This window comes from Otolemur garnettii, unplaced genomic scaffold (genome assembly GCF_000181295.1).
Source record: "Otolemur garnettii isolate 467f Iridium unplaced genomic scaffold, OtoGar3 scaffold00007, whole genome shotgun sequence".
NCBI lineage: Eukaryota > Metazoa > Chordata > Mammalia > Primates > Galagidae > Otolemur > Otolemur garnettii.
The window spans coordinates 13,418,444-13,445,411 of NW_003852402.1; the positions used below are offsets into that span (position 1 = coordinate 13,418,444).

Below are 26,968 nucleotides of genomic sequence, written 5' to 3' on the forward strand. Positions count from 1 at the left end.
GGGAATAGGATTGTGTTTGGAGATAGGGCCTTTACAGATGTAATTAAATTAAAATCCGATACGACTGATGTCCTTTAAAGAAAAAAGATTAGTACACACGGATCAAGGGCAGACCATGTGAACACGTGCTGAGAGAAAGGGCCCTCTGCAAGCCAAGGACAGAGGCCTCGTAAGATCTGAGACTTCTGGCTTCAAAAATTGTGGGAAGATGAATTAATTTTATTGTGTAAACCACCCAGTGCATGTGTCATGTTATAGCAGCTGTAGCAAACTAATACAGATTGCTTACTCTACCCAGCATGGCCTGTCCCACCTCTGGGCATTTCTGGCTGTTCAGAAGCCCCATCTTGTGTTAAACAGAAACTTCCCAACCCACTGGTGTTGTCCAGTGGATCCCCCTGGAACCACTCGTACTGATGGCTGGTCCCTCTTCCTCAAAGTGCTAAAGCCTTTCACGATCATCTCTTCACGTTAAGCTCTCCCGGCTTCCTTCATGTGCGTCAAGCTTGCGGCCCACAGGCCACAGATAGACTTTGTCAGGACTTGGTTGCTCATTTGCGTGTCAAAGATCATGAAAATTAGGCACGTGTTTGTGTATTTCACGTGTGGCCCAAGACACCTTCTCTTCTTCCAACGTTGTATGGAGAAGCTGAAAGGTTGGATACCCTGCCAGTGCTCTCTCATGGGGCTTTTCTCCTGTCCCCTCACTATGACAATTGCCATGCAGGCATACTCAGGGATGGTCCCCTGCACTGAGACCACGGTTCAGCCAGTGCCCGTGGCTGTGCTCTAACATTCTCGCCAGGGTTTGGATGACGCTTACCCACAGGTGTAGCCCACAGGACAGAACTGCATCAAGTGACCAAGTCAGGATCCAGGAGGTTCTCAATACTAGGGACACTTATTAAAGCTCTCAGAGTTCACCTGAGCAGAGTGTCACATTCTCTACCTGCGTCCGCTTATCAGTGACACAAACAGAGATGGGAGGAAAAGTGGACACCAAGACCTAACAACGCTGCAGGGGCCTGGGGTTCCTCAGCTCCTCCACCTTCTCTCTCAGCCTCCCACCAGCCCGTCTGTAGTCACACCCTCCCCCAGGTCTTCCTTGTAGGCAGTTTTCACTTCCAGCGCTTTCTCTCTGTCCCCACCGTGGCTGCCATGGTTCAGTCCCACCTGTCCTCTCACCCACGCGCATCCTTCCTGCCTCCCTGGTTTCTACTCTTCAGCTCCGTCCATTCTAATTCCAGAATGACATTCCAAAGAGGCAGATCTGATTTCTTAAACTTTTCTGTGGCTTCTCCTCACCAAGGCACTACTGTGGCCCACAGATCATGGGGTCCGAGGCCCCTGTCTGCAGAGCTTTCTATCTATTTCCTCTCTGCTCAGACTTCGTGCTCCGGCTTGTCATCTCTCATCATGCCCTGTTCTGTCTTCTTTGTACCTTTCCCCCACCCCCAAACTGGCAAGTTCCTTCAGACCCTGTAAGACTTTGCATAAAGTGGCAGCAACTCTTAATGGGAAGCCCACCGGCAGCCCTCGGTCTGGGTTGGGCTTCTCGTCTCCAGCCCACAATACCCTGTGTGCATCGAGCTATCATTAGATTTAGCACATTGTATTATATTTATACTCATGATTTATGTCTTCTGTTGTAGAATGTGGCCACTTCTGGGACAGAACTCATCCAGGAGTTTTCTATATCCCTAATACCTTAGCAAAGTCCCTGACTGATACTCAATAAATGTTTGCATGTTTAACACGTCAGTCTGGGGGAGTCCCTCAGTAAAGACCCCGAAGATATTTATTCAATCTGTTAACTAATGTATCCATTCCAGATATAGTTCTGTTTCATTTATGCTAGTCTATAGCTGAGTGATCTTTACTGACTCTTTAGACATTACTTTCTATATCAGACAGCTTTTGCTATGCATCACTTCACCCCAGAAATTATTTGGTGTGAAACATTTGTTTATTAGCTTGCCCGTTTCACCTGAACTCACCTGTGTGGTTCTTTTGCTTGGGCCCACCCTATGTGCCTGTATCATGAGCCAGCAGGTGAGCCAAGCATCAAACATGCTGCCCTCCTGGAGTGGGGCAGGGGACACAGGAGAAGTGGGCAACACTTACGTTATGACAGCATCAGTTAGTGGATGGGCTGTCCCTTCTTCCTGGTGGCTCTGTCCACTTAGAATTGTGATGTGGGTTGCACACTTGAGGAGGAAGTGGGAAATGCCCAGTAAAGAATGGTCAGTTGGGGTTCACCAATGTCTTCTGACCTGAAGTGGAGGTGAGAAACCTTTTCCTCACGGCCATGGCTTCTGTGCAGTTCTGAGGGCTCCATCTGGTTCCGCAGCCTTCGTCTGCTGTTGGACACCAGGCATCTTGCAGGCTAAGCATTGAATTAGATGAGTGTTTCTCTGCCTCTATGTCTTTACTCCTTGTCTCCGTTAAAGAACTTGGGTCTCTCCCTGAGACACACAAAAAGCCCACTTTTCAGAAAGGGCTAATTGCATGATTATAAATATGCAATTATGCTATTTCTCAATGACAGTGAATTTTAAGGTCATAAAAACTTCTGATGTTGTTATGTAGAAATTTTATTCCTGTTTCTTGAGCTAAAATCAGCTAATCGTTGTTGAAATTGTATGACTTGTATTGAGTATAAACTTCTACTCCTACAGTAACGGTGCTGAAAGCATAAAGATGTTAAATTTAAAAATAGCAATAATATTATTACCAACCGCTGATGGCATGCCATACTTTTATGAAGCCATGGGGATTCAAAAAGAAAGCAAAGTCTTAGTATGTGTAATAAGAATTCTGCTTCCCATGTCCATGATGGCTTGATCATCTTGGACCAAAGACCACGGAAGTCCTCCTGTGCCTGAAATAAATTATACAAATGGGAATGATTCTATAAATTGATAGGCTGGTGATAATGAGGTGAGATATCAAGACAAAAGGACTCTTGAAAGACTTTCTGCTCAGAAAGTCCAGCTATAAATAGCTTCATTGCCACCCAAGCACATTACCGGGTTTAACTAATACGGGATTATAAAATACTTTGACAAATGAAGTACCTTCTAATGTTAGTAATAATATAATAATAGTGGAGTGGGATGCTTCTTTTAGATTTCACTGTTAATTACAGTAATCAGATTTATTTTCCAGACAAGATTTTTAACTAATTTTTATTTAAGGCTTACTTTGTGACATCAAATCAATTTCACATCTGCTGCATGCCCGGTGACAGTGAGCACACTATATTTTAAAAGATAGTAAAAAGAGTGCTGTAGACATTCTTCTACACTGATGCCAACCCTGAAAATTGGTGTAAACAGTCAGAAAGAAATTTCACAGGATGTGCCAAAGACCATGACCTTATATGACGACTTTAGGTCATCGGTTTTAAACAGATGCCTCAGCTATAAAAATGCCTTTGATGAAACATTGCTTATAATCATAAAATTGGATAATGCTCAAAAATAATAAATGACCAAACATCCTTTAATAGTAAGTCATGTTTATTTGGTTTTTAAAAGTATATCTGGCCGGGCACAGTGGCTCATGCCTATAATTCTAGCACTCTGGGAGGCTGAAGAAGGTAGATTGCTTGAGCTCATGAGTTTGAAAGCAACCTGAGCAAGAGCAAGACCTGGGTAAAAAAAATACCTGAGTGTTGTGGTGGGCGCCTGTAATCCTAGCTACTGGGGAGGCTGAGGCAAGAGAATCACTTGAGCCCAAGAGTTTGAGATTGCTATGAGCTATGACCCCATGGCACTCTAGTCAGGGTGATGAAGTGAGACTCTGTCTCAAAAAAAAAAAAAAATTATGTCATAACATGAAGCGATGCTTATGGTAGAAAATAAATGAAAATATTAAAATGCACAATATGTATGTCAGGATATAAACCTATGTATGTCACATGTACACTTACAAAGCCAAAGTTCAGGGGATGAGAGACCAGCAAGGAATATATAAAAATCAGAACTTTTTTGTGTTGTGTTTGGGTGGTAGAAGTGGAGGTGGTGATGTTTTATTTCTCAATGAATATTTTTTTGTTCGTGTCCTTATGCACCCTCTATGAAGAATAAAAAAGGTGGATGAGAAACGTCTATACCAAGTATATGTGATAAAGGCTTATTTATTAGCTAGTTAAAAATAGCACAGTGCATGTCACCTAGATAGCGGGATACTCAGAGAAAAGTTAGGGGAATGTCAGTAACTCCAATCTCATTTGCAAATAAACTGAGCAATATTGCTGTTCTCCAAGGAAACCAAGCTCTTAGGAAGCAGAGAAAAGAAATATTTATTTAGTAACTAAGTGTTTACCTCCTGGGCAGAAAGGTGGATCAGCTTGTAAAAATTTAATATTTGTTTGCTGGGATGATCTACTTACTCAGACTCTACAGCCCTGATGGTGGGAGGAAGCTGGGTTATTTCCCTTACTTTGCATATCAAGTAGTTTTTTTCTTTTTTATTAGACTTCAGTAGGGCTCTTGTAGAACATGGAGAATAAAAGAGCGTACGTGTGACCAGTGTCTGCCTCTGATTGTCTTGTTGCTTTTTCAGGCTTAAAGTCATCTTAGAAACTGTGTTTGGGTAGCGAAAGGAGGATCATAGGCTTGGAATAAAATGAAGAAGCAGACTGGGTTCCAGTTCTGCCCCTGCCATGTGTGAACTGGGTGACTCTGAGCAAGTCACTGTATGTCTTAGAGCTTTTGGTGAGGGCTCCACCCTGCCATAAAGCCCCGTTTTGAATGTGGAAAGATAGACTGTATGTAAAACTTATCTGTATTTAATTTATTTGATAAATACTCTTGTGGCTCTCACTCTGCCCCAGACTCTGTTCCAAGTATGGCACTGATTTCTCTTTGATGCATTGATTAGTCCTGCAGTACCAATCCCCAGACCATGGACTGGCCTCTCAGGAGCCAGACAGCACAGCAGGGGGTGAGCAATGGACACTTCATCTGTATTTACAGCCGCTCCCCATCACTGGCATCGCCACCCGAGCTCTGCCTCCAGTCACATAGTGGTGGGATTAGATTCCCGGAGGAGCAGGGGACCCACTATAAGCTGTGCACACTGTTTATGAGAATTTAATTCCCACCACCCCCATCCTAGTCCGTGGAAAAATTGTCTTCCATGAAATTGGCCCCTGGTGTGAAAAAGGTTGGGGACCACCATATCAGTGCGTTGACTCCTCATGCCTCCGTGAGGTGGACACTGTTGTTATCACCATTGTATAAACTGTGAGACTGAGGACCCAGATGTTAAGTCATGGTTCATGGTCACGCAGAGAGGATGGGCAGAGCTGGGTTTGACCCAGTCCTTCTGGCTTCGGGGTCTGAGCTCTTCACCAGCATGAAGTGACCATTTTTAGTATCATTATTCTTATTTTTAGTTTTAATCCCCATTTTGGGTGGCAGTGTAGACAATGTTATCATTACTGTTTTCTCTACACTCTTCTTCCTCTGGTACTTTTTTTTTTGGTGCCGAGTATAGGTATTAAATAAAGGTTTTAAAGGCCTAGGGATCTGTGTTTCTAGTAAGACTGAAGAAAATAGCATGGGCAGGTAATGTCTTTGAACAGGTGTGAGATCTTTGCTATTTGGGCTTGCCCATAAATGTGAAGCCAAGGTGAACTAATTTTTATAGTTCACAGGCTAAGCCTCACCTGGATTATTGTGTCTTGGTACAGCAGTGTCATTATCCCCACAAATGGGTGAGGAAACTAAGGCTCTGGGAGGCTCAGTGTCTTGTCAAGGTCACAGGTGAGTAAATATCCAGCCTTGGCTCTGCCCACACCTGGAATCCATGCTGCTCTTACTGTACCACAAGACCTTTTGATTCTTCTGGAAGTTGCTCTGTTCTTGTCCCTTAGAGAGCTTTTCTGACATGATACAGACTTGTCCTTGAATCGTCTCATCTTATCAAAGCCATTTGGCCTCTCTCAAACTGAACTCACTCAGAAAAACCCTCATTCCAGCCGCTATGATTTTTCTGAAATGAGTTCTATTAAATCTCTAAGTGCAAGAGATTCACTGAGCATCCAAGTTACCATCACCGGTTCTTTCTTTCCCCCAAATTGCTGTCGCATTGTAAACGCAATAATTAAAGATGATTTCCACGCAGATATCCTTGGATATTTTAATGAAGACAGACCCCGGCTTGCCTTGTAGGGGGCTGTGGCACATTCTTGATGAAATGAGAACGGAAAGGCGGGAAGGATGCAACGGTCTGCTCATCTTGGCGTCTTTGTAGTACTGTATTGATTGCATCCCAGCCTGGAACAGGGAGCAGTTAAGGGACCCAGAGGCAGCAGGAGCATCGATCATTAAGTGAAGTGCAAACCTGGGCTTCCTTCTCTCTTTGGCGTAGGAGTGGGGGTGGGGAACTGCGGCCTTCTGATTTCAAGATTGTTCTTTTTTAAGCACCAAAGGAGACGATGAAAGCTTCATCTTTCTGTGCTGCACCCCTTTTCACAAAAGGATTTGTGGCGTAAAATTTGGAGTCAGTCAAAAGGCCACACTTACCATGTTGCTGACCAGCAGTTTTATGCAGAGTCTCTTCCATGTCACAGGCTGTTATTCCACGACTTGATCAGGAAAGCTTTTACGGTATCCTACATTCCCCTGTGTTTTAAAAATTGCAGTAGCTAATGCAAGGGCAAACGTGAGTTAATCTGTGATCGGTCAAGAACATGTGGACAGGAAAACACAACTGGTGATCCTTCAGCAATGTGTTCAAGAACTAGAAGGCCATATTTTGTCTTAACAGTGCAGGTTCCCTGGCGGCGCCTGTGGCTCAGAGGAGTAGGGCTCTGGCCCCATATGCTGGAGGTGGTGGGTTCAAACCGAGCTCCAGCCAAACAAACGAAAAACAATGCCAGTTCCCCAGTGCTGGAACGGCAGCAAAATCTATCTTGCACTAATACAGGCGAGCTGTGTGGGACCCACTCTGTTTTAAGATGTGGACTCAACCTGGCCTGGCCAAGCAGAAGCCTTTTTTCTCTTGGGCCTCAAGCAATGCTCACAACGTGTATTTATAGCTGATGACTAGCATTAAAGAGTCTTTTACATGTATACAAATATAAAACTAGCCTTGGATCCTATATTGGGAAAATTATTCCTTAGAATGAGTTGTTATTATCTTCAGTTGGTGAAATTCACTTGGGTGTAATACGCCCTTAACATCTGTCTAGCTCTTGCTAATCTTGCTTTGAACAAAGGAGGACAGGATGTAGAGTCATAGTCTTTGGCTGATTTTGGAGTTTGCTGGGTTCTAGCCTTAAAACTATTCCTTACCTTCCTGAGTGAGGAACTGAATGTGAAACAGGACTCAGGAGGCACGCACGGTGAGGTGATCACCCCTGGTGCTGTTAGTCTTGCGTTATAGAATGTTCTTTCATCTGTGGCCACAGTTGGGCTCTCTCTTGTGTCACCATAAGTTGGACTTAACCTCCTAGTCAGAGGCCAACCTGTGGGATCTGACAGTAGCACCATCTCGTGGGCAGCCAGGATCTCAAGTTAAATCCCAGGGTAAACATTCTGCTTCCACAGAGGGCAGTGTTGCCGGGTGCTTGTGGCAGATCTGGAAGGAGAGGGTCACTGCATTCTCTAGATGGTCTCAGATTCTCATCGTGGTATCCAAATGGGACACCAGTGGAACCCCTCTGAGCATGTCACCTGATGGGAGGAAGATGAGCTGCTGCTGGTTTCCCCGCCTTTGATTGCTCAGATAGCATCAAATGCCGGGTGTCAGTGGTCATGTGGGCTGGACCCTGTGTAGGGAAAGCTCAGGTCGTGTGCTGACCCATTGGACAATGCAGACACCATTACTCCCTACAGGTGGGGTAAGTTTCTTGTTGCCTTACCCGCCTTCCTGTAGATACACTTGAAATAGACCAGAGGAAGAAGAACGTGGCAGAGGGAAGCCCCATCTGACTGTTGGCACTGCCTTCCTCTAAAAGCCTGCTCCTCTTACCCCACGCTGGTCTAACTACTGCTCTGTGACCGGGTTATAACTTTCTGCAATTATATCTTGGATCTGCTGCCTGCTGTGCCTCCAAACCCTGTCTGGCTCTTCCTCTTAGAGTATGAATCATGGAAACTTCCTAGATTTCCCAGGACTAAGAAGCAGCCTCTTTTGCCCTCACACCCCTGTAGTTTCTGTGCTTCTCCGTCTAGAGTCACCCTGTATGGTTGTGCAGGTTGTGCACCAGCCAACTCTAAGAATGTCCTGTACAATTCCATCTAAGTCAGTCTTTGCAGGTGGCTCCCTGGGAGGTGGGCCAGTCCCAAGCTCTGTGGTGGGGAGTGGCAGCCCCGTGTAGTGGCACACGCCTGTTCTAGTGCTTGGGTGATTTTCTTTTGCCTCTGCTGGATTTCAAGCTGCCTGAAGAAAGCACCCTTAGCTCATGCCTCACTGTACCCCTGTTGAACCTAACCTATGCTTTCTACTTAAGAGCTATTCGTTGGACATTTATTCATTCAACCTATTCTTTTGTCTATGGATGGAGTTACTGATTAGACTTACTTTAGTGGGAAGATCGATGCAGAAAATAGCAGTCTCATAAGTTAATAGCAGTAGTAGCTAACATTTATGGAAACTTGACCACGTCCACGTGCCAGGTACTTCACTAAGCACCTGATGCATATTAACCTCACAATCACCCGATGCAGTATTCCTTCCCATGATTATTCCTGTTTTGAAGCTGAGGAAATTGAGGCCTAGAGAGGTGTAGTAACTTGCTCAGGGTCACTCAGCAAAGTGCTGCAGCCAAGAGTTCCAACTCAGACGTTCTAGAACAGAGCCCTAATGCTGACCTGTTGATGCAACATACATCATCAGCTGTTCTGACGGTGGGGATTATGGTGGCATGGAAGGAGGAGAGATGGCTTTCTTTTCAGTTGTGGGGATATTTATTGAGGACACAGTTTCCCAGGTTCATTTATGCAGCATTAACCTTGAACTTGGTGTGCACCATCATCTTCCTCCAGTGTGCCTTTCTTGTTATAGTCCCTGTCCTGAAGACGTTGACACCAAACCAGGAACCTCGGTGTCACCTGCTTCTTCCTCTCCATTTTTTCCTATATCTAAGATCCTCTCTCCTGAAATCCCTTTGGATGTCAAGATAGGGCTCGGGAACCACTGCTCCGGAGGTTGAGGGCCAGGAGGCAGGTCCTGTGCTCCCCCCCCCCACCTTCCCTGCAGTCCACACGGTTTAATCAGACATTCGCTGTGCTGCCCGCTGTCCACGCTCTCCTCCCCCCTCTGCTGCAGCCCTGGACTCCTGGCTAAGCAGCCTGCTCCCCAGTCCCTGCCCGTCTCCCAGGGCCCGGCCTTCGTCTCCTGCTGCTCCCGGGATCCCAGATTGCATCCCCCTCCTCCCTTCCTTCTCCTTCCTCCGCCTTGCACTTATCCTCTTCCCTTACACGTCCCGCCACACCACTCGAGAGTTAGCCTTGCTTTTTCTCCCCTTCTGCACGGCTCCGTGTTCTCCTGTAGCCGCCCCACTCTGTCTCCTCTCTATATTTAACTGCAGCTCGTCTGTCTCCGCGGACAGTGTGAGTTCCTTGAGGTCAGGTGGGCCGGGTCACACTCTTGCATTTCTCACCGCTCCTTATTCTAGTAGTGGTGGTGCGTTCATGGTGGTGCGGTGCCTGATATTTAGCAGCACAACAGTATTGACGATGGCACTTCTCACCTGGCCTGTTGCTTTGTGCCCAGCAGTTCTCGGTGAGGCGTGTCTGCTGTTTGCTGTCATGCCGTGTTTATTTTTGGTATGTTATGCGTGACCCTTATTATCTCATTTAATCGACACAGCAGCCCTAGGAGAGGGTTGCTGTATACATTTTACAGAATTAAGAAACTCTGCTGAGGGTAGAAGGGATGTGCCCAGCGTTCCCACAAATCAATGGCAACACCCATTTCCATTTGATTCCAGAAGCTTTGCCCTTGTGTCATGCCCCTGTATATTCTGGAGCTGGCCTCAGTTAGGTCCAGCTGACTGTGGTTGAGTGAATAAAAGCTGTAGAAATAGTGGAAGTTAGGGTAGGCCACTAGTCGAGGATGGGCATTTCAGAAAACTCAATTCTTTTTTTTTTGTAGTTTTTGGCTGGGGCTGGGTTTGAACTCGTTGCCTCTGGCATAGGGGGCTAGCGCCCTACTTCTTTGAGTCACAGGCGCCGCCCTAGAAAACTCCATCTTTAAAGTGTGGTTTTCTTTTGTAGAGAAATACACAGAAAACAGAACTTATCATGTGCTACAGAAGAAGCATCTTGCCAGCTCTAGCCAATCTAAAAGGCCCTGCCCTCTGACCACGTGTTTCTGCCTTAACGATGACACGTGCAGGAGGCGGATATAAAAGTTGGCCAGAGTGTTACAGGTGCTCTACTTAAGGCTTTCAGAAACACAGACAGCCTAATAACAGGGAGGGTGGTCGGCTTGAACTGGTGTTACCAGCGATTGTCCCCTCTCTGGTGCATTGCTGTCACTTCACCTAAATGCTGAGATTGGATGAGATGTCCTCTCTGTGTTCCAGCTTGACGTCCTCACCAGTAAGCACTGGTTTGGTGACACGGCTGGTTTGCTTCCCCATTTCCTGCTAGAGCCTAGCCCCACAGCAGGGGAGAGGTGTGTTTGCAGCTGGAATTGCCCAGCCCTCCCTCTGCCTCTGACTCTCCCTCCACTCACTCCACAGGCGGAACCCTCTGCACTTCCACCTCATCGCCGACTCCATCGCGGAGCAAATCCTGGCCACGCTCTTCCAGACCTGGATGGTGCCCGCCGTGCGTGTGGACTTCTACAACGCGGACGAGCTCAAGGTACAGGTGGAGGGCAGGGACGCCTCTCTTAGCTCCTCTAGCTGGAAGCTGTTCTCGCTTGGGGTTTGGCAGACTGTAGCAATGGCAGAAATCTCAGCTCCTAGCTGAAAATGTCCAGGGCACAACTGAGCTTGTTTGCCACCCAAATCTGATTCTATACTCAAAGGCAGTAACCTAACCACCCCATTAGCCTAGAGTCCACACGTTCCATGCACTTCTGGCCACTGAGGCTTTCTGCAGATGGTGGAGACTGTCATCTGGAAAAAAGGAAGTGATCTATGATATAGCTGTTATCTAGAGCAGTGGTTTTCAACTGGGGTGCCGTGGGAGGATCTTAAGTGTGCTGTGAAAATTTGTAAAGATCATTAATTAAATTATTTTTGAAAGAAGTTCAAAGCACCGTAAGTATATCCTTTTCCTTTACTCTTTTTTTTCTTTTTGATCAACATAATTTAAGTGTGCCTCGGAAGTTGAACTGTAGGTTCGAGTGTGCCATGAGATAAAAAGGTTCAAAAACACTGAGCTAGAGAATTCTGTTCCCCAGTGAGGTAAATGCTGAGCTCAGAGCGTGATGGGCCTGGGTTTGTGGCGTTTGTTATTTACTGGTCATAAGACACAAAGTAAATCCGCCTACCTATGCTGGACCTGCTTTCTCATTGATAGAAAGGTGGTTATAATTAATATCAACCTTGTGGGGCAATGAAGAGACTCGAATGAGACAATATAGTGATTTGTTATTTAAATGATTTATGAGGGCGAGGGAGAGAGGAGGAAAGGGGGGGTTGGCATCTTGTCACCTAACAGGCACAATGCAAGGGCGTGTGGCACCCCCTGGGTGTGTGGCACAACTACAATTTGGACTTTACGTGACAAGCACCAACATTGTAACCTAATCATCTGTACCCTCCTATTAAACTGAAAGAAATAAATAAAAGTCAAGCTCATCCAAAATCTTCTCATAGTCGACAGAAATAAAAAGTAAAGTATATCCGAAATCTTTATTCCTAGAAAAGAAAAATTTAAAAAAACAAATGACTCCTGCTGAATAAATATTAAGGATTATGCTGGGTTGGAGCGTTTTCAACCAAATGAAGCACAGTCGATCTTCTCTCTTGGTTAAAATTTTTCAGCGTCATGATTGAGAGTCACAGTCTGGTTAAGAAGTCCTGGCTCTTGAATCTGCTTGTGGTCTCCTCTCTTATTACTCCTGCGAACTTTACTTTAGGTAGCAGAGAACACCTGTAGTCCTCTTTGCCCTCTCTTCTGAGCTCATGCTGTTCCCTCATCCAACATGCCCTTCCCACCTGTCTTGTCACACTTGTGTTCCTCCTCCTCTTAGGGTCTTCCCCGACGTCTCCAGGGAAGAGGAAGAAATTCTGTATTCCCCTGTCTGTCACCTGGGCCCTTCATGATGGAGTAGGGAGAGAGGAAGTGTTTATTATTCTTTTCTGTATTTCTATGCATAGCAAGTACATTATCACGCTTGTGGGTTTAAAAAATTGGTAGTAGAGGTATATGTAACTTTGCAGAAATACATCGATGCTCTGTCTCCCATCTCCTTGGGAAGGACTAAACACCTCGGTGTAAGGCTGATTCTGAGCAGAGTGCTCATTCCAAACCTCATAAGGCCATTATCTTTTCACTTTAGAGCTGTAACATGTTAAACAGATCGCTGCGATGCCGGCCAGAGTTTCTGATATTCCCATATTTCAGGCTCTGAGGTTGATCGAGATGTTCAAAATTTAGCATGTGGGGATTGTCGTGGTAATTTGCGTGCCATTCCAATCTATTCTGAGCTAAAATTGATTAACACTCTTAAAAAGGGAAAAACAAAATTTAGCAAATTGCTGCGCTAATTAAGGTGAAAGCAAGACACTCCGTCTCCCAGGGTCTCAGCGCCAACACCATGGGGAGGAAGCAGCAGGGAAGGAGAGCGGCATCTGGCAAAGCTTCTGCCTCTGCATTCATTGTCCCCCTTCAGTTGGCGACCCTGCGCCGTGTCCCTTACAAGCCTGCACTCTCCGCTGTTTAAGAAAACACGAAGTGAATGGGGGAAAAAAAAAAACTAAGTTTAAATCCTGGTTTGCCACTGAGAGAACTGGCTGTTTCTGAGCCTTGGTTTTCTCATCTGTCAAATGGGTGGGCCAGCCACTCAGGGAGGGGTGCGATGAGATAGATGATCCAGCTTCTGCAACATGGCAAATTCTCGATAACGCTTTGCTCTGATACATGCAGCCAGGGCCAGCATGACTTAAATTGTCCTTGGTGTTGTGGCCTGTTGTGAAGTCCATGAATAGCTGATAAGTTGAAGGAATAAGGCACCTGTGGCTGGAATGTATTCCCAGGGTCTTGGATGAAAGGGGAGAAAGAGAGGAAGCCCTGGTGCTCTGATTCTCCTTCATCCAGGTAGACCAGTGCTCCTTTGTTTTACACACTGGATTTTTATCCATTTGAAATAGAAGTTCCATGTCTTAAAAAATAATAATTAAAAAAATGCTGATGTGCCCAAGAGGATATTGTCTTCAGAGGCTTGTCCTCTAAGGAGACCTCTACTACCGTCCTCTGCCTGGAAGGCCCTAACACCTGCATTTTATTTCCCTGCCAATCACCACTCTTGCTCATGTTCTTGAATCCCATGAGACTATTTTTGGACTCCAGTAGGACAGCATTTTATAAAACAGGATTTTTCCATGGCGATAATAGTAGTAGTAATTTGCACCTAATCCGTCTCAACAAACCCAAAGCCGTGATCTGCCCACTGCCCTCACCAGAGCCCCCCACTGGCTGTGGCAGCCCCGTCTACTTAGTCACTGAGGTGTCCCTCTCCCTCACCCTGGCACTAACCACACTGCGTCCTTGCGTGGCTTCTCCTCCCCTGTACCTAATCCAAGCTTTTGTGATCCTTCCCAGCACAACGGCCTTTTTTTTTTTTTTTCCAGAATAGTCTCTTCCCTTCTGTTCTGCCGTCCTCTCCTCTCCCTAATCTATTCTCGGTCATTAGCAAACGTCAGCTTTACAAGGCGCAAGCCCAGTCATGCCACCCTTTCCTCTGTATAAAGCCTTCCCTGGTTTCCAACTGCGCTGCAGATGGAAGCCACCGGATCTGACGGCCTCGGGTTTCCCGCACTCTCCTCCTGCACCTCCTGCCTCAGGCTTGCGCCACTTGCCTCCCGCTCCCATCTTAATTTGCTCTGCTCCTTCCTTCCCAGGGGGGCTCCACAGGTTATTTCTTCTCTGTTGAATTCTGTCCCCCAGTCTCCTTCCTCTCCCCCACTGCTAAGTAATTCCAAGTTTTTTTGCTCATGTCACCTTCCCTTGTCCTCATCATCTCATAGGGGTTCTTTTGTTACGTGTTCGCATAGGATCACACACTTCTGCAGTGATCTCATTAGGGCGTAATCTTTCAGGCCTCCATGTGATGAGCTGATAAATGGCTGTCTCTGCCTTACACCGGAAGGTCTCAAACCAAGATCGTGTCTGTTTTCATCACCTTTGTATCCCTAATGGCTGGTGTGATGCTTGGCTTATGAAAAGGCTCCCTAAATGACCGATACACAATAAATTCAGAGCTAAGAATAATAAAGCCATAGCAAAGGGTTTCTTTATCACTGTGAGGGGCACCACATTCCTGAGGTCTGTTGAGCCGTGTGACTTGGGGGGGCAGCTGTGTGTGCTTACGTCAGTGACCCAGCGGTGGCATAAATAAGGCAGCCCTGTCTGTACCAGGCCGCATCCCGAGGGCAGACCCTGGGGCAGGTGTCTTTCCATGACATGTGCAGCCAGGAAGGGGACACATCCAGTAGGTGATGTTAGGTAAGGAGGAAGGACCGGAGGAAAGTGGACTCGTGCTGTGCTCCGCATCTGCGCTCAGAAGTGTGTCACACGAAACTCTGAGCAGACGCACATGACAGCCTCCCCTGTTACAGCTCTGAGGAATCACTTTGTACAAACGTTGGAAATGACATTTCTCAGGAGTGCTACTGTCGCCCCCTTATTATATCGGTTGGTGCTGGAGAATGGAGTAATAGGGAGCGGGAAGTTTGTAAGGGATCGGTGCGTGATTAAAACCAAACTGTGGGAAATCGGTGACGGACTGGCAACGCTTCCCTCCATAACGACCAATTAGTGTGGATTTGCAAACAGCAATCACTCAGGCTGCCTGTCTCTGTGGCCTGTGCAATACTCATTGGTCTTCCTGATGTTTACACGGCTCATTTAATTTCCAGCCTTCTAGCCCCCGTATCAACAGGCTGCCGGGACTGAGGGCCTCTTTACGCTCTGAACACCACTCAAAAGACGTAGCCGCTGTCAACAGATGCGGAGAAGGGAACGTCTCTGTGCGGAGCTTTGTGGATGGTGCGAGCCGGTGTTTACTCCTCACAGCAGCCCTGTGGGATAGAGCGAGGAGGATGGTTACCTCTGTCTCACAGATAGATAGTGCATTATTTCCAGCCCAGAAATGAAGAGTGTTTGCCTGAGATTAGGTTGCTAATAAATGCTGAGGTTAATGTTTGACTTTCCCCTTTCCAGATGAGAGGATATGAGCTGTGGGGTTGTATGATTCACAGACATGGACGTGGGGTGGGTCGTAAGGGAAGGAAGGCGGCATGGGCCGTAGCCTCTGGGGAATGAAGTTACCACTGTCAAGTTGCTCTTTAACTCGAAATTCCTCTTCTCAGCGACTTTGGCTCTCAGGCTGCTGTGGTCTAACATCTGTTGCTAAAGAGACCCTCCCCCTGTTTTCATTTTTTACATGGAACTCTCACACCTGTCCAGAGTGGGTCCTGTTATTATTTATCCTCATTATACATAATGAAACTGAGGCTTGGAGAGTTCGAGTAGCTGCGAATCACATTCCTGATACCTGGCAGAGCCGTGTCTGATTCCATCATCATGCTGCTCCTCTTGTGTTCTGTTTCTCTCAGTGTGGCTTGTTTAAGCTGAGATGCTGCAATTGTGTGCAGGGTTCCTAAAGAACAAATGCATTAAGCACGAACCCTCTCCATGAAGGCCTGCTGGGCAAGGAGCTTCCCGAGGGGGATGAAAGGGAACCCGCTCTAAGGCTGCAGCTGAGGAGTGGGATGGCCTTGTGCTCCCGTCCAAGGATCACGTCCTAAACTATGCAGCTTCCCTCTAGACAGAGGGCTCTAAATCAGCAGAACACTCCTTGCCAGTATTTACACAAACCGCCGCACGCCTACCAGTCGTGGATCTTGCCCTGGTTGGCCCAGAAAGTCAGCCCCATGCCACCACCCGGGCACGTGTGATCACGAGCTCCCAAAGGGAAATGGCTGGGGCAGTGGCTGTTTCATGATTCACCTGTCTGGCGGGGAGCCCTAATTTATCCCCTTTTCTCTCAGACCTGATACCTGCTCGTTACCAACCTCAGAAAGACTGTGAAGTAGCATTCAGGACTGTAGTTACAGAAAACGTGGATGGTGGACGCTAACAATTGGCCTCCTGCTCACACTTAATTGCCTGTGTGCTGCTTTCTAGACAGTGTGACAGAGGCTGTCGTCAGGTGACTGTGGTCCCTCAGTCCCTGCAGTCCTTTGGGAGTCAACTCATACTACGTCCTGTGGATATGAGCAGACGGCTGCCTACCCACTCGCAACTAGAGAAGGGGTATTCTTGAGTGGTGGACATTGGCGGCTGGGAGAGACTGGCAAGCACATAAAATCGTGGGGTCCCAGGGCTGAAAGGAAGCCTAATATATACAATTTGGGTGAGAACAAATTTGTTTAGGGGAACAAATTGGGCCAGGAGGGGCAAGGAAATTGTCCGAGATCACTCATGTGTTTCTTTTTAGCATATGCCTGAGTTTCCTGATTGCCCGAGCCTGGGATATAGTTCAAAGGCCCACACTTAGCAGGTGCTGTGACCGAATACGCCAGGAGGCTAGAACAGTGCCAGTGACGCTGGGCCTACAGAGGAAGGAGAGGAGACCAGGACATGTCTCACAGGGGGCACGATCTACTCCAGGATGCCCTGCAGAGTGATGAGAACTGAATTCCCTGTCCAACGCTCTAAAAATATATTAATACGTGTAGGCACAAGTATCCTATCAAAATTGGTAGCTCTAGTTCTCTTGGTGAAGATCAAGTGCAGTTAACTAAGGTCTTTCTAATGGAAAACACAGGGCTTGGCACCCTGTCAGCACTCCACAGATTCTATTTCCTCTTTAACATGCCCGCCTTTCATATATTTGAACATGGCTGTAATTAACCTTGTGAATCTCTTTTCCAAGCCCGCTGTGTCAGTGCCACTTCTGTAATAATGCCTGTTGCCCTCTTAACAAAGGAGGCACATTCTGGTTTGTTCTTCTAGAATAGTTGATGAATTTATGCTCTTGTTTCTTTTTCTTTAATTTCCTTTGTGGCTCCATGTTCTACAGGAAGGCTGGCAGAGGTTAAATATTAGATGCAAGTCTGCAGAAATCATCATTCTTTTATTTTCTTTATTGTTTTATTGGTTCTTGGATTATCCATGTGGTTTGTGAGCACGAGGGCTGGTTTGGAAAGGCCAGTGATGCATCTCTGGCCTTTGGAAAGGGCTGTTCTCTCTCACACAGGGAGGGTGGGGCCACAGAATGGACATGGCTACGTGAGGTGACACATTTGAAGCCATACCTTTTTGTATCTGGAAGACTATGAAATGTTGGACATGGAAAATTTGTAGACAATGAACAGCAATTCTGATCTGCATTAGAAAAGAACCTTTTTATATCAGTTGTTCAATTCACTTTACACACAGGCAAAATTTTTTCTTTATCTAACACAGTCTTCTAATGAATGGGCCTCGTCCCCTTTTGAGAATCGTAGAATCTTAATTAGGAAGGAACTTGGCAGTCATCTGGCATAACCTTCCACTTTCTTCTATAATATTTTATACAAATGGTCATTAATCTTCAGCTTTTGAATCCTTCCAGAGATAAGAGATCATTACCTCCCAGAGGACCTTGTTCCCTATTTAGAAACTCTATTAGCAATATTCTCCTTACGCGTTACTGAAATCTTCATCTTTTTGATTCTCCCCCATTGGTCCTGAGCATTAACAAAGACCAATGCAAGCATGTGTGTCATTTGTCTGTTAACTCATCTGCCTTCTCTACTAGACTGTGGAGGGCAAGGTCTGTAACTTCTACCTCTATTCCCAGCTCTTAGGACAAAACCTGGCCAGTGTGGCCCCCTAGCAATGACCTCTGTGCATTGGAGCTACACAGGGTGAGTCAACCAGTTGTGTGAAGACCTGGCATATCTCCTGAGCCTTCTCTTCTTCTCAGTAGTTACTGCCCTGCTTCTCCAACTATGCCTCAAATGACACTGCTTGGGGCTTAGCTGACACTTACATTTCTGACCTAGTTGTATAACAAATGGTTTCCAGGCTGCTGACTTGCAGGAATCAGTCCCATTGTGTCTCTGTCCCATCTCTTTCTCATTCCCTATGGTTCTTCATGTTACAGCACCTGTCCTAGAGCCACATGTGTGATGTGCCCCACATGGAGCTGTAATTGATCTGAGCTCAGAGACTTAAACTCCTTTGTAGCAACTAAGTGTCCCCTGACTAACCTTTTTCCCCTCAAGACCATTCTTTCCCTCTCATTCTCATTTGCCAGGGGTCTTCCATTCATAGATCGTTCACCTTGATAAAGAAGGACTTTAGCTTTGGTTTACCCCATTTCATTGTGTCCTTCCAAGAACTTCAAACTACAGAGAGGGACATGTTTTCTTTTATTAGTGAGGAATTTGCAAAAAGAATGAGTAGAAGGCTATTCATGACAGGTGGATCTGATGGTAAAATCTTATTCTTCTGGTTTTCTAGGGAGGGCTATTCTTGTATGCCTCAAGTCTTACCTACCCCAACCTTGAGTTAAAAGCAACTGTATTGATTCCAGAATGATGCACTTGGGAATTTAAGCTGGATCAAACAAATAAACAACAAACACACAAGAAGAAAGATGGACCAGAGGTATTAGGTGGATAGTGAGGAGTGATGGGCACAGTGACCTGGCAATTATAAGGTTAGGAAATTTTGCAGTGAGAACAGTTGTTCAAATGTTTTGAAAGGGAAAAAGCCTAGATTTGGGGAGTGAAATGTTAAGAGTTTTGGTGTTTTAGATGAGATACATTTCTCCCCAGCATGGTAGATAGCCTAGGATTGAGTGTCTGAGGTTGAATGGTGAACAGTTAATGATAATTAGGGGCTCCAGGCATTTCAGAGGCCAGGGATTGGTCACTTTATCTAGAGGATGATGAATTCAAGGACAATTTTCAAGAGCAGAAAAAAATTGCACATATGCAGATCAAAAGGAATCTCTGCAATCCTGGTAAAATCATTTGTAAGTTGCCTTTATTTAGTGCACTGCTAGAAAAGGATTTGAATACAAGTATTAATCTTGGGCGGCACCTGTGGCTCAGTGAGTAGGGCACCAGCCCCATATACCAAGGGTGGCGAGTTCGAACCCGGCCTTGGCCAAACTGCAACAAAAAAATAGCCGGGTGTTGTGCGCGCCTATAATCACAGCTAATAAGGAGGCTGAGGTAAGAGAATTGCCTAAGCCCAGGAATTGGAGGTTGCTGTGAATTATGTGACGCCACAGCGCTCTAGTGAGGACAACAAAGTGAGACTGTCTCTGAGGAAAAAAAAATCTTTCCTTTAAGAATAATAATTCTCATTAATAAGAATTGATTATGTGCCAGCATAATATGCTTAACATGCATAATCTTATTTTATCCTTACCAGAAACCATTTCCAGGCAAGGAAACAAAAGCTTGTAAGAGACTTGTTCACATCACTCAGCTAATATGTCATGGAACTAACTATGAATTTAAGTAGTCTGACCCTTGAGCAGTACGGTCTGATAGAAAAATAACAGCAAGTCATTGTGCGATGTTAAATTTTCTGGCAGCCACATTTTAAAAAACAAAGTATAACAAGAGATGAATTTCAAAAATAACTTATTTAATTCAGTTCACCCCAAATATTATCATTTCAATGTGTGATCAGCATTTAAAAACTAATCAATGAGATATTTTACATTCTCTTTTTTGTGTGCGTCCTGGATCTGTTGTATGCTTTAAACATCTCAGGGTGGACGTGCTGGGTAGTCAGGCTCTGTAGCTACACGTGGTTGATGGTGGCTATGGACAGGGTGTGAGGCTTGGCTTCCAACCTGCACTTGAATGGCCTTTGACACTTACATAAGGGCAAAAGGTAGAGAGAAATATATTATCTTAGAAGAATAAAAATCTCTTCTCAGCCTTTTCACTATAGTAATGTGTCTAAATAAAACATTTGAAGAGTTTTGAGCAAAATAGACAGAGACCCAAGAATACCAGCCAAGTTCTCTCTTGATTGAAGGTAACGGAAGAAAGGATGTATTATGTGGAAACTCAGAAAATACACAACACCAGTGTATATTTCTTTTTTTATTTTTTATTTTATTTATTTTTTTGTAAAGGCAGAGTCTCACTTTATGGCCCTTAGTAGAGTGCTGTGGCATCACAGCTCACAGCAACCTCTAGCTCTTGGGCTTAGGTGATTCTCTTGCCTCAGCCTCCCAAATAACTAGGACCACAGGCACAACGCCCAGCTATTTTTTGTTGCAGTTTGACCGGGGCTGGGTTTGAACCTGCCACCCTCGGTATATGGGGCCAGTGCCCTACCCACTGAGCCACAGGCGCTGTCCCAGCATATATTTCTTAAAGAAACATTGTAGGTTATTTGCCAGCCCACCAAAATAGTAATCAAAGTGGATGTTCAGGAATGAAAAGGTCTTGTAATAAAGCAGCAGGCTATGTATACTGAAAGAAATTACATGTAGAATGATCTGTAAATAATTGTTTTAAGTCAGCTACAAAGCTGAATGCAAGTCCTGAAGTTTGTCTTAGAAGCATATACAAATAACAAGCTGATTATAGTCATTTTAAAACACCCTGGGAAGTGTTGATTGGGTTTAAAAGTTGCCAAATTTTAAAAATTTGATGGTATGTTTTAACCCTTCACTTTGATTCTCCCAGGAAAAAAGTAAGCTGTTTCAGCCAAGTTCAAATGCGACTGCTAATAAAGTTGTAATTCAGAATGATTATTATTGAAAAGTCCCCAAACAGTAGATTTGGGTGCAGATGCAGTGAAAAGGAAATGCGTCTACGCAGTTGGGGGGAATGCAGATTAGGACAACCTCTGTGGAAAACAGGACGGGGACTCCTGAAAGAACTAAAAAGTAGACCTACCGTTTGATCCTGCAGTCCCACTACTGGTGTCTGCCCCAAGGAAAAGAAGTCAGTATTTCAATAAGACATCTGCTCTTGTATGTTTATCACAGCACAATTCACAATTGCAAGGATAGGGAATCAACTTAAGTGACTATCAACTGGTGAGGGAATAAGCAAAATGCAGTGTATGTCTACATCACGGATCCTACTCAGCCATGAGAAAGAAAGAAGTAAGGCGGCACCTGTGGCTCAGTGAGTAGGGCACCGGCCCCGTATACTGAGGGTGGTGGGTTCGAACCCAGCCCCGGCCAAACTGTAACAAAAAAAGAAAGAAAGAAAGAACGTCTTTTGTAGCACTTGGATAAAACTGGAGGCCATTATCCTAAGTGAAGTATCTCAGGAACAAAAACACGAATACCACATGTGCTTACTCCTAAGTGGGAGCTAAACCACAGGGCTGCATTTCACATGGTTTGGTGCACTGGCCATTGGAGATTTAGAAGGAGGGGGAGCCGAGTGAGGGACCAACTGTCGGGCACAGTGTGCGTTACTCTGATGACAGGAACACTGAAAGCCCTGATTTTACCACTATACAGCTTATCCGCTAGCAAAAGACCCACTTGTACCCCCTAAATCCATTGAAATAAAAAAAATCTAAGTTATTGGAGAGGTGATTATTGCAAATGAAAGAGAGGCTACATAAAATAGGAAGCAAGGAAAATGAGAAAGAAAAAATACTGTTGCTGGAATATTAGATAACCGTATGGGAGAAAACTAACCCGTATGCCGTATACAAAAATTAACTTGAAATGAAGTTTACACCTAAATGTAAACGCTGATACTGTAGAACTTATAGAAGAAAACAAAACAAGAAAGAAGTCATGATGGCCTATGAAGCTTGGCTTCCAGCCTGCCAGGGCGAAGGATGGAGATAAACATATTATCTTAGAAGAATAAAATTCTTTTATTAGCCTTCTCACTATAATAATGTGTCCAAATCACAGATTACCTAATGTTAGGTAATGATGTTTTTTAATAGCACCAAAAAACTGTAAAAAATTGATAATTGGACTTTTTTCTAAACTGAACATGATCGCTCTTTCTAAGACATTAAGAAGAAAATAAAAGGATAAGCCACATACTAGGAGAAAATATTTATCCAGCACCTCTTTAATAAAAAAAAAAAAAAAAAACATATCTGGGGTATATAAAGGAACTCTCACAACAAGAACAAGAGGACGACTCATTTTAAAAATGGGCAACATATTTTTAGAAACACATCACTCACGAAAACATAGAATTGGCAAAAAAAAAAAAAAATCTCTAGGAAATGGTCAATATCATTAGTTATCCGGGAAATGCAAATTATGACATAGAGAGATGCCTCTTTCTACTCACTGCAGGGGCTGCCTGTAAAACCCCCGAGGGTACAGAAGGGTTGGTGTGGATCTGGGACAGCTGCTGCTCCCCTGCGTTACTGACAGCAGCATAAAGGGACCCAGATGCTTTGGAAGACAGTTTAGCAGTTTACGAAAAGTTAAACGTGAGCTCACATTTTGCCCTAGTGGGTTCCATTCCTGGCTATGCATTCAAGAGAAATAAAAACATATGTGCACTCAAAAAAATGTATAGGATATTCATAGCAGTTTTATTCACAGACATTAGATGTCCGTGGATTAGAGATTTGATTAAAAAAACAAAACAAAACTGTGACATATGTATACAATGGAAACAACTGTGGTATAGCTCAGGGATGACAAAGAAACGAACCGATGACATGATGGGATGACGTCAGTGAAAAGGCGGTAAGAAAGTTTCTTTTTCACACTAAGAAAACAAGTGAAAAAAGCCGGGCATAAAAGATGCCAGGTCGAGTGGTTCCATTTATGTGACGTTCTTGAAAGCAGAGCAGAAGTTTATAGGATCAGCTCAGTGCCTGTGGCTCAAGTGGCTAAGGCACCAGCCACATACACCTAAGGTGGCGGGTTCAAATCCAACCCGGGCCTGCCAAACAACAATGACGGCTGCAACCAAAAAATAGCTGGGCGGTGTTGTGGGCACCTGTGGTCCCAGCTACTTAGGAGGCTGAGGCAGGAGACTCGCTTGAGCCCAGGAGTTGGAGGTTACTGTGGGCTGTGATGCCACAGCACTCTACCCAGGGGGACAGCTTGAGGCTCTGTCTCAAAAAAAAAAAAAAGAAGAAGAAGAAGACGTTTATAGGATCAAAGGGTGATGTGGTGAGGATCATCCCCTAGAAAGGGCATGAAGGAACTTTGGAGGGTGATCAAATTGTTCTATAAATCGATTGCCTGGGCCATTGCAAACAATGTACATTTTTTAAATTGGAATGTACATTAACAAAGGCTGAGTTGTCACGATGTGAATTTTTTCTCAAAACTGAAAAAGAATGTATAAAATTGCTATTATAAAAGTAAAACCAAACATCAGTTATTTTAATAAATGTAGGTGCTTTGAAGTCTTCTATTACTGGACAAAAACTTTAATTCTTGATTAAGTAGCAGTTTTAGCCATAGTTATTATCTTAACACCAAAAAGAAATTATAATATTTAGAAATAAAACCTGTAGTTAAGATGTCTCACAGATATGAAGACAGACGTGGTGTGATTATGTTAACCTCAGGGTAACTCAAATATAATAAAATATGCTTAATTAGATAAAATTAATAATTTTAAGTTAATGTGCTTAATACCTGTAAGAGGAGGTAATGGCCAAGTTATTTTCCAGATGAAAAACTCCCAAATATAAAAATTGATAGAGATATGAGATACATTGGGAAGAGTTTCAGCTTTAAAAAGGCAAATCCTATTGTTACTGATGAAAACAATTTTAAAAACGTAATCAATACCAATAAATATCAAACCACATGTCTATCAAATTGAGTAAAAATGGATTTTGAAATATTCTTGAAAAAAAAAATCACATAAATGATGGTATACGAGGGCGTGAGAAAGCCTCTTAAATTCCAAACCATAAAACTTATATAGGTCCCACTTTTGACTGCAGCTCTGTAAAACTTCCTAGCAGAAGCAAATGTTTAAATAGGAGGCTCGAAAGACTTCAAAATTAGAGGAGGGTAAAGGATTTTCTGAAATGCTTATTTAACCCAGAAGGAAATAAACCCTGAAGTGATAGCCTATTTTGAAAACAACAGAAGAGGGACGTTTCACATTGAAGTTTATGGAATGTGCCCAGCGCTCTCGCTGGAGATGTTTTAGTAGCCTTCAAATCTTTCATTATTCAAAAACAGCGATGGTGATAAATGCATCTCCGTTCAGTAATTGAAATGTGAACAACGGTATGTCCCTAAGGAAAGCAGAAGGGAATGTCAAGTTAATAGCAGACGTGTGTGAAGTAAGAACATAAAGAAAAACAAAACTAAAAATATCAATTTTAATGAGTTATAATTCACTAAACTATTATGTTAGATTAACTTTGGTTTATCAGATGGCAAACTGCCGTCAAATAATAACGAACTATGGCAGAAATGTTAAAGAGCAAGATAATGAGTAAAATGAGTAAGATGTACACAACAGCACACATGGGAAAAGTGGTCGTGAGATGACTATAAATCATAGGGATCGGGGGTCCCCAGTTGCCCTAGTTTGATTACTCAGCTAAGGTAGACGGTTCAACCAAGGCAGGGCTGGAGTCAAAAGCAAAAATGAATGGGAAGTGAGAGGACAACCGGAGCCGCACAGAGAGAGCTGGAAATGGGTGCCTGTCATGATGGAGAGAAGGTGACAGAGAAAGACGCAGAGGCCAGCACGGGTAGCAATATGTTCTTTCTCTTAATTTGAAATTGGCTGCAAGTCCTTTCCCCGGTCTCTCTGAGGCCCCAGGCCCTGTTACCTTTTCTATTGGTTATTGATCTTTGTCTCTTTCTGCTGGTCATTGGTGTCCTAGGTTACTCAGACCCACATTCATTCATATGAACCTCCTGGTTCAGCAGGCCACGTTTTCCTGCCACCCCCCCCTCGGAAGTCCCTTTCTTAGTGGCCCTTCTCAGTAATAAGGCAAAGTTTAGCCGGCATTTATCCCAAACCAGATACCCATTTAATGTGCGTTATCTCTTTGCATTCTCGCAAGCCAGTGCTGTGATGATCTTTTTGCAGATGCAGAATCTGAAAGTAGAGACTTCTTGGTGGGGAAGCAGGAACTGAGCCTTGGGCCTGGCTTTGAACCCTCCCCAGAACGGGCCAACAGAGAACATTTCACGCTGCTCTAACACACTCCTGACCGGTCACGTGTTACCCAGTGACATGGACAGTTTCTGTGTAAAATTGCAGGTCAACACTGTGTTAAGATGTTAGAGGCGCTGAGTGATTCTGTGTGATGAGCAGCTGAGAGATGAGCAGGGGAGAAAGAATCAAATAGGCTGAACTGGGGGCAGCTGGGAATTGAGACTGGGAGACATGAGTCCAGGAACAGCTGCTGTGTTAACACATCGCTGATCGGCACTTTTGCACCGAAACTATCCGTGTTACCTGATCGGTAACTGGTGACCGGTCAGCAAGGTGTTAAGGCAACACTGACACGAAATGTTGTCTCCGCCTCAAGGGAGATTTGCATTTATTGCTGCCAATTGCCGGAGGTGCTGCCATTCCTAATCACTTTGAATTAAATTCTGCACTTGAGAGCTGTCTGATTTCACAGGTAGCTGGAGTTCAGCCCACACACTGTTGTTGAGTGGTACAGCGGCAAGGTGCTGATTCTCACGGACGATCTCCCCACCCCCAACCCCCACTCCAGAGGCCACCAAGGTAAAAATCAGCACCCCTCCTGTTCTTCCTTTCTGTGTGCCGCGGTTTATATCTAAATCTCCCTTATACAAAGAGAACAGGACGGGGGGTTCTAACCAGCCAGAGTTCTCTCTCCTTCTGGGCCGTACTTGGCTGCAAGAATCACTTATGTTCTGATTTTCTGACTTGCACTTGCTTTTAATTTTTCTAGTTTTGTTTTCACTCTGACTCCAGTTTTATACACACACACACACACACACACACGTGTGTTATTTCTGTCTAAAGAGTTTACACTGTGAGGGGTCTTGGGGTCACCTGGTTCACCATGTTACCTGAGTATGAAGCCTTCTCTCCCTCTCTGTACCGGGGCAACTCAGTTCACATTCTCAAGAAAACTGTCTTCATCCTGCTGTTTGTTAATATTTGGGTCCTCTGGCTACTTTGTCCCGCCACCTGTGTTTTGCCTGATCTTTATGCCACCGAGGGGAGGGAGGAACTTGCCCTTTCCCTGAAAGTTCACTGAAAGGTCAGCTCACAATTAAGGGAGAGTAATAAGAGAAAGGATGTATATAGTATGTGCACAGGGAAAAATCACAGAGTGATAGCCCAATTTTCTAATGGATTTCTTTATATCAGCCTATCAGGGAGAGGGAGGATTGAGGAAGACAGGGCATAAACAGTCACTAGGGAGGTTGCTATGGAGGGTGAATGGCTGGGGGCAGAAATAGAGTGACTTGTAGATTAACCTGGGAGAGAGGTGTTCATGACCCAAGTGATTCGCACTCTGTCCACCTATGTTCCTGACCCCCATTTCTGAAATATTTTGAGATAACAAGTTGGGGGGAGGTGAATCAGTTGTTCCCTTTGATACAATCAGGCCAGTCCAGTTTATGCAGATAGAGGGAAGCCCCCCTCCAGTGTTTCTTGACCTTGACTGGCCTTCAATCTAAAATATTTTTTATACTAAGGACTCATATATTGGGATGAAATTTCCTTAGTTCCTTCAGCCATTTATCAGGGAGTAACTTATTTGTTAAATACCTTTGATGTGTATCAGTCATATGTCTGACTGGTCTCCATACTGTGAAGTTCATGTGGAGCGACCCTCTGCCTCTCCCTCAGGGGTCCTGTTAGCATGCACCTGCTCATAACCTCTGCCCCTCC

General features: G+C 44.7%; 1 protein-coding gene across 2 annotated transcripts in view; it reads left to right on the forward strand.

Annotated features, from left to right (window-relative positions):
* Positions 1 to 26,968, forward strand: part of LARGE1 (LARGE xylosyl- and glucuronyltransferase 1) — a 514,791-nt gene that overhangs the window by 246,510 nt on the left and 241,313 nt on the right. For both annotated transcript variants that reach the window (XM_012801262.2, XM_023509378.1), the window contains exon 6: positions 10,706 to 10,829. In XM_012801262.2, the coding sequence (XP_012656716.1) occupies positions 10,706 to 10,829 (124 nt within the window). The remainder of the gene's footprint in view (positions 1 to 10,705; positions 10,830 to 26,968) is intronic.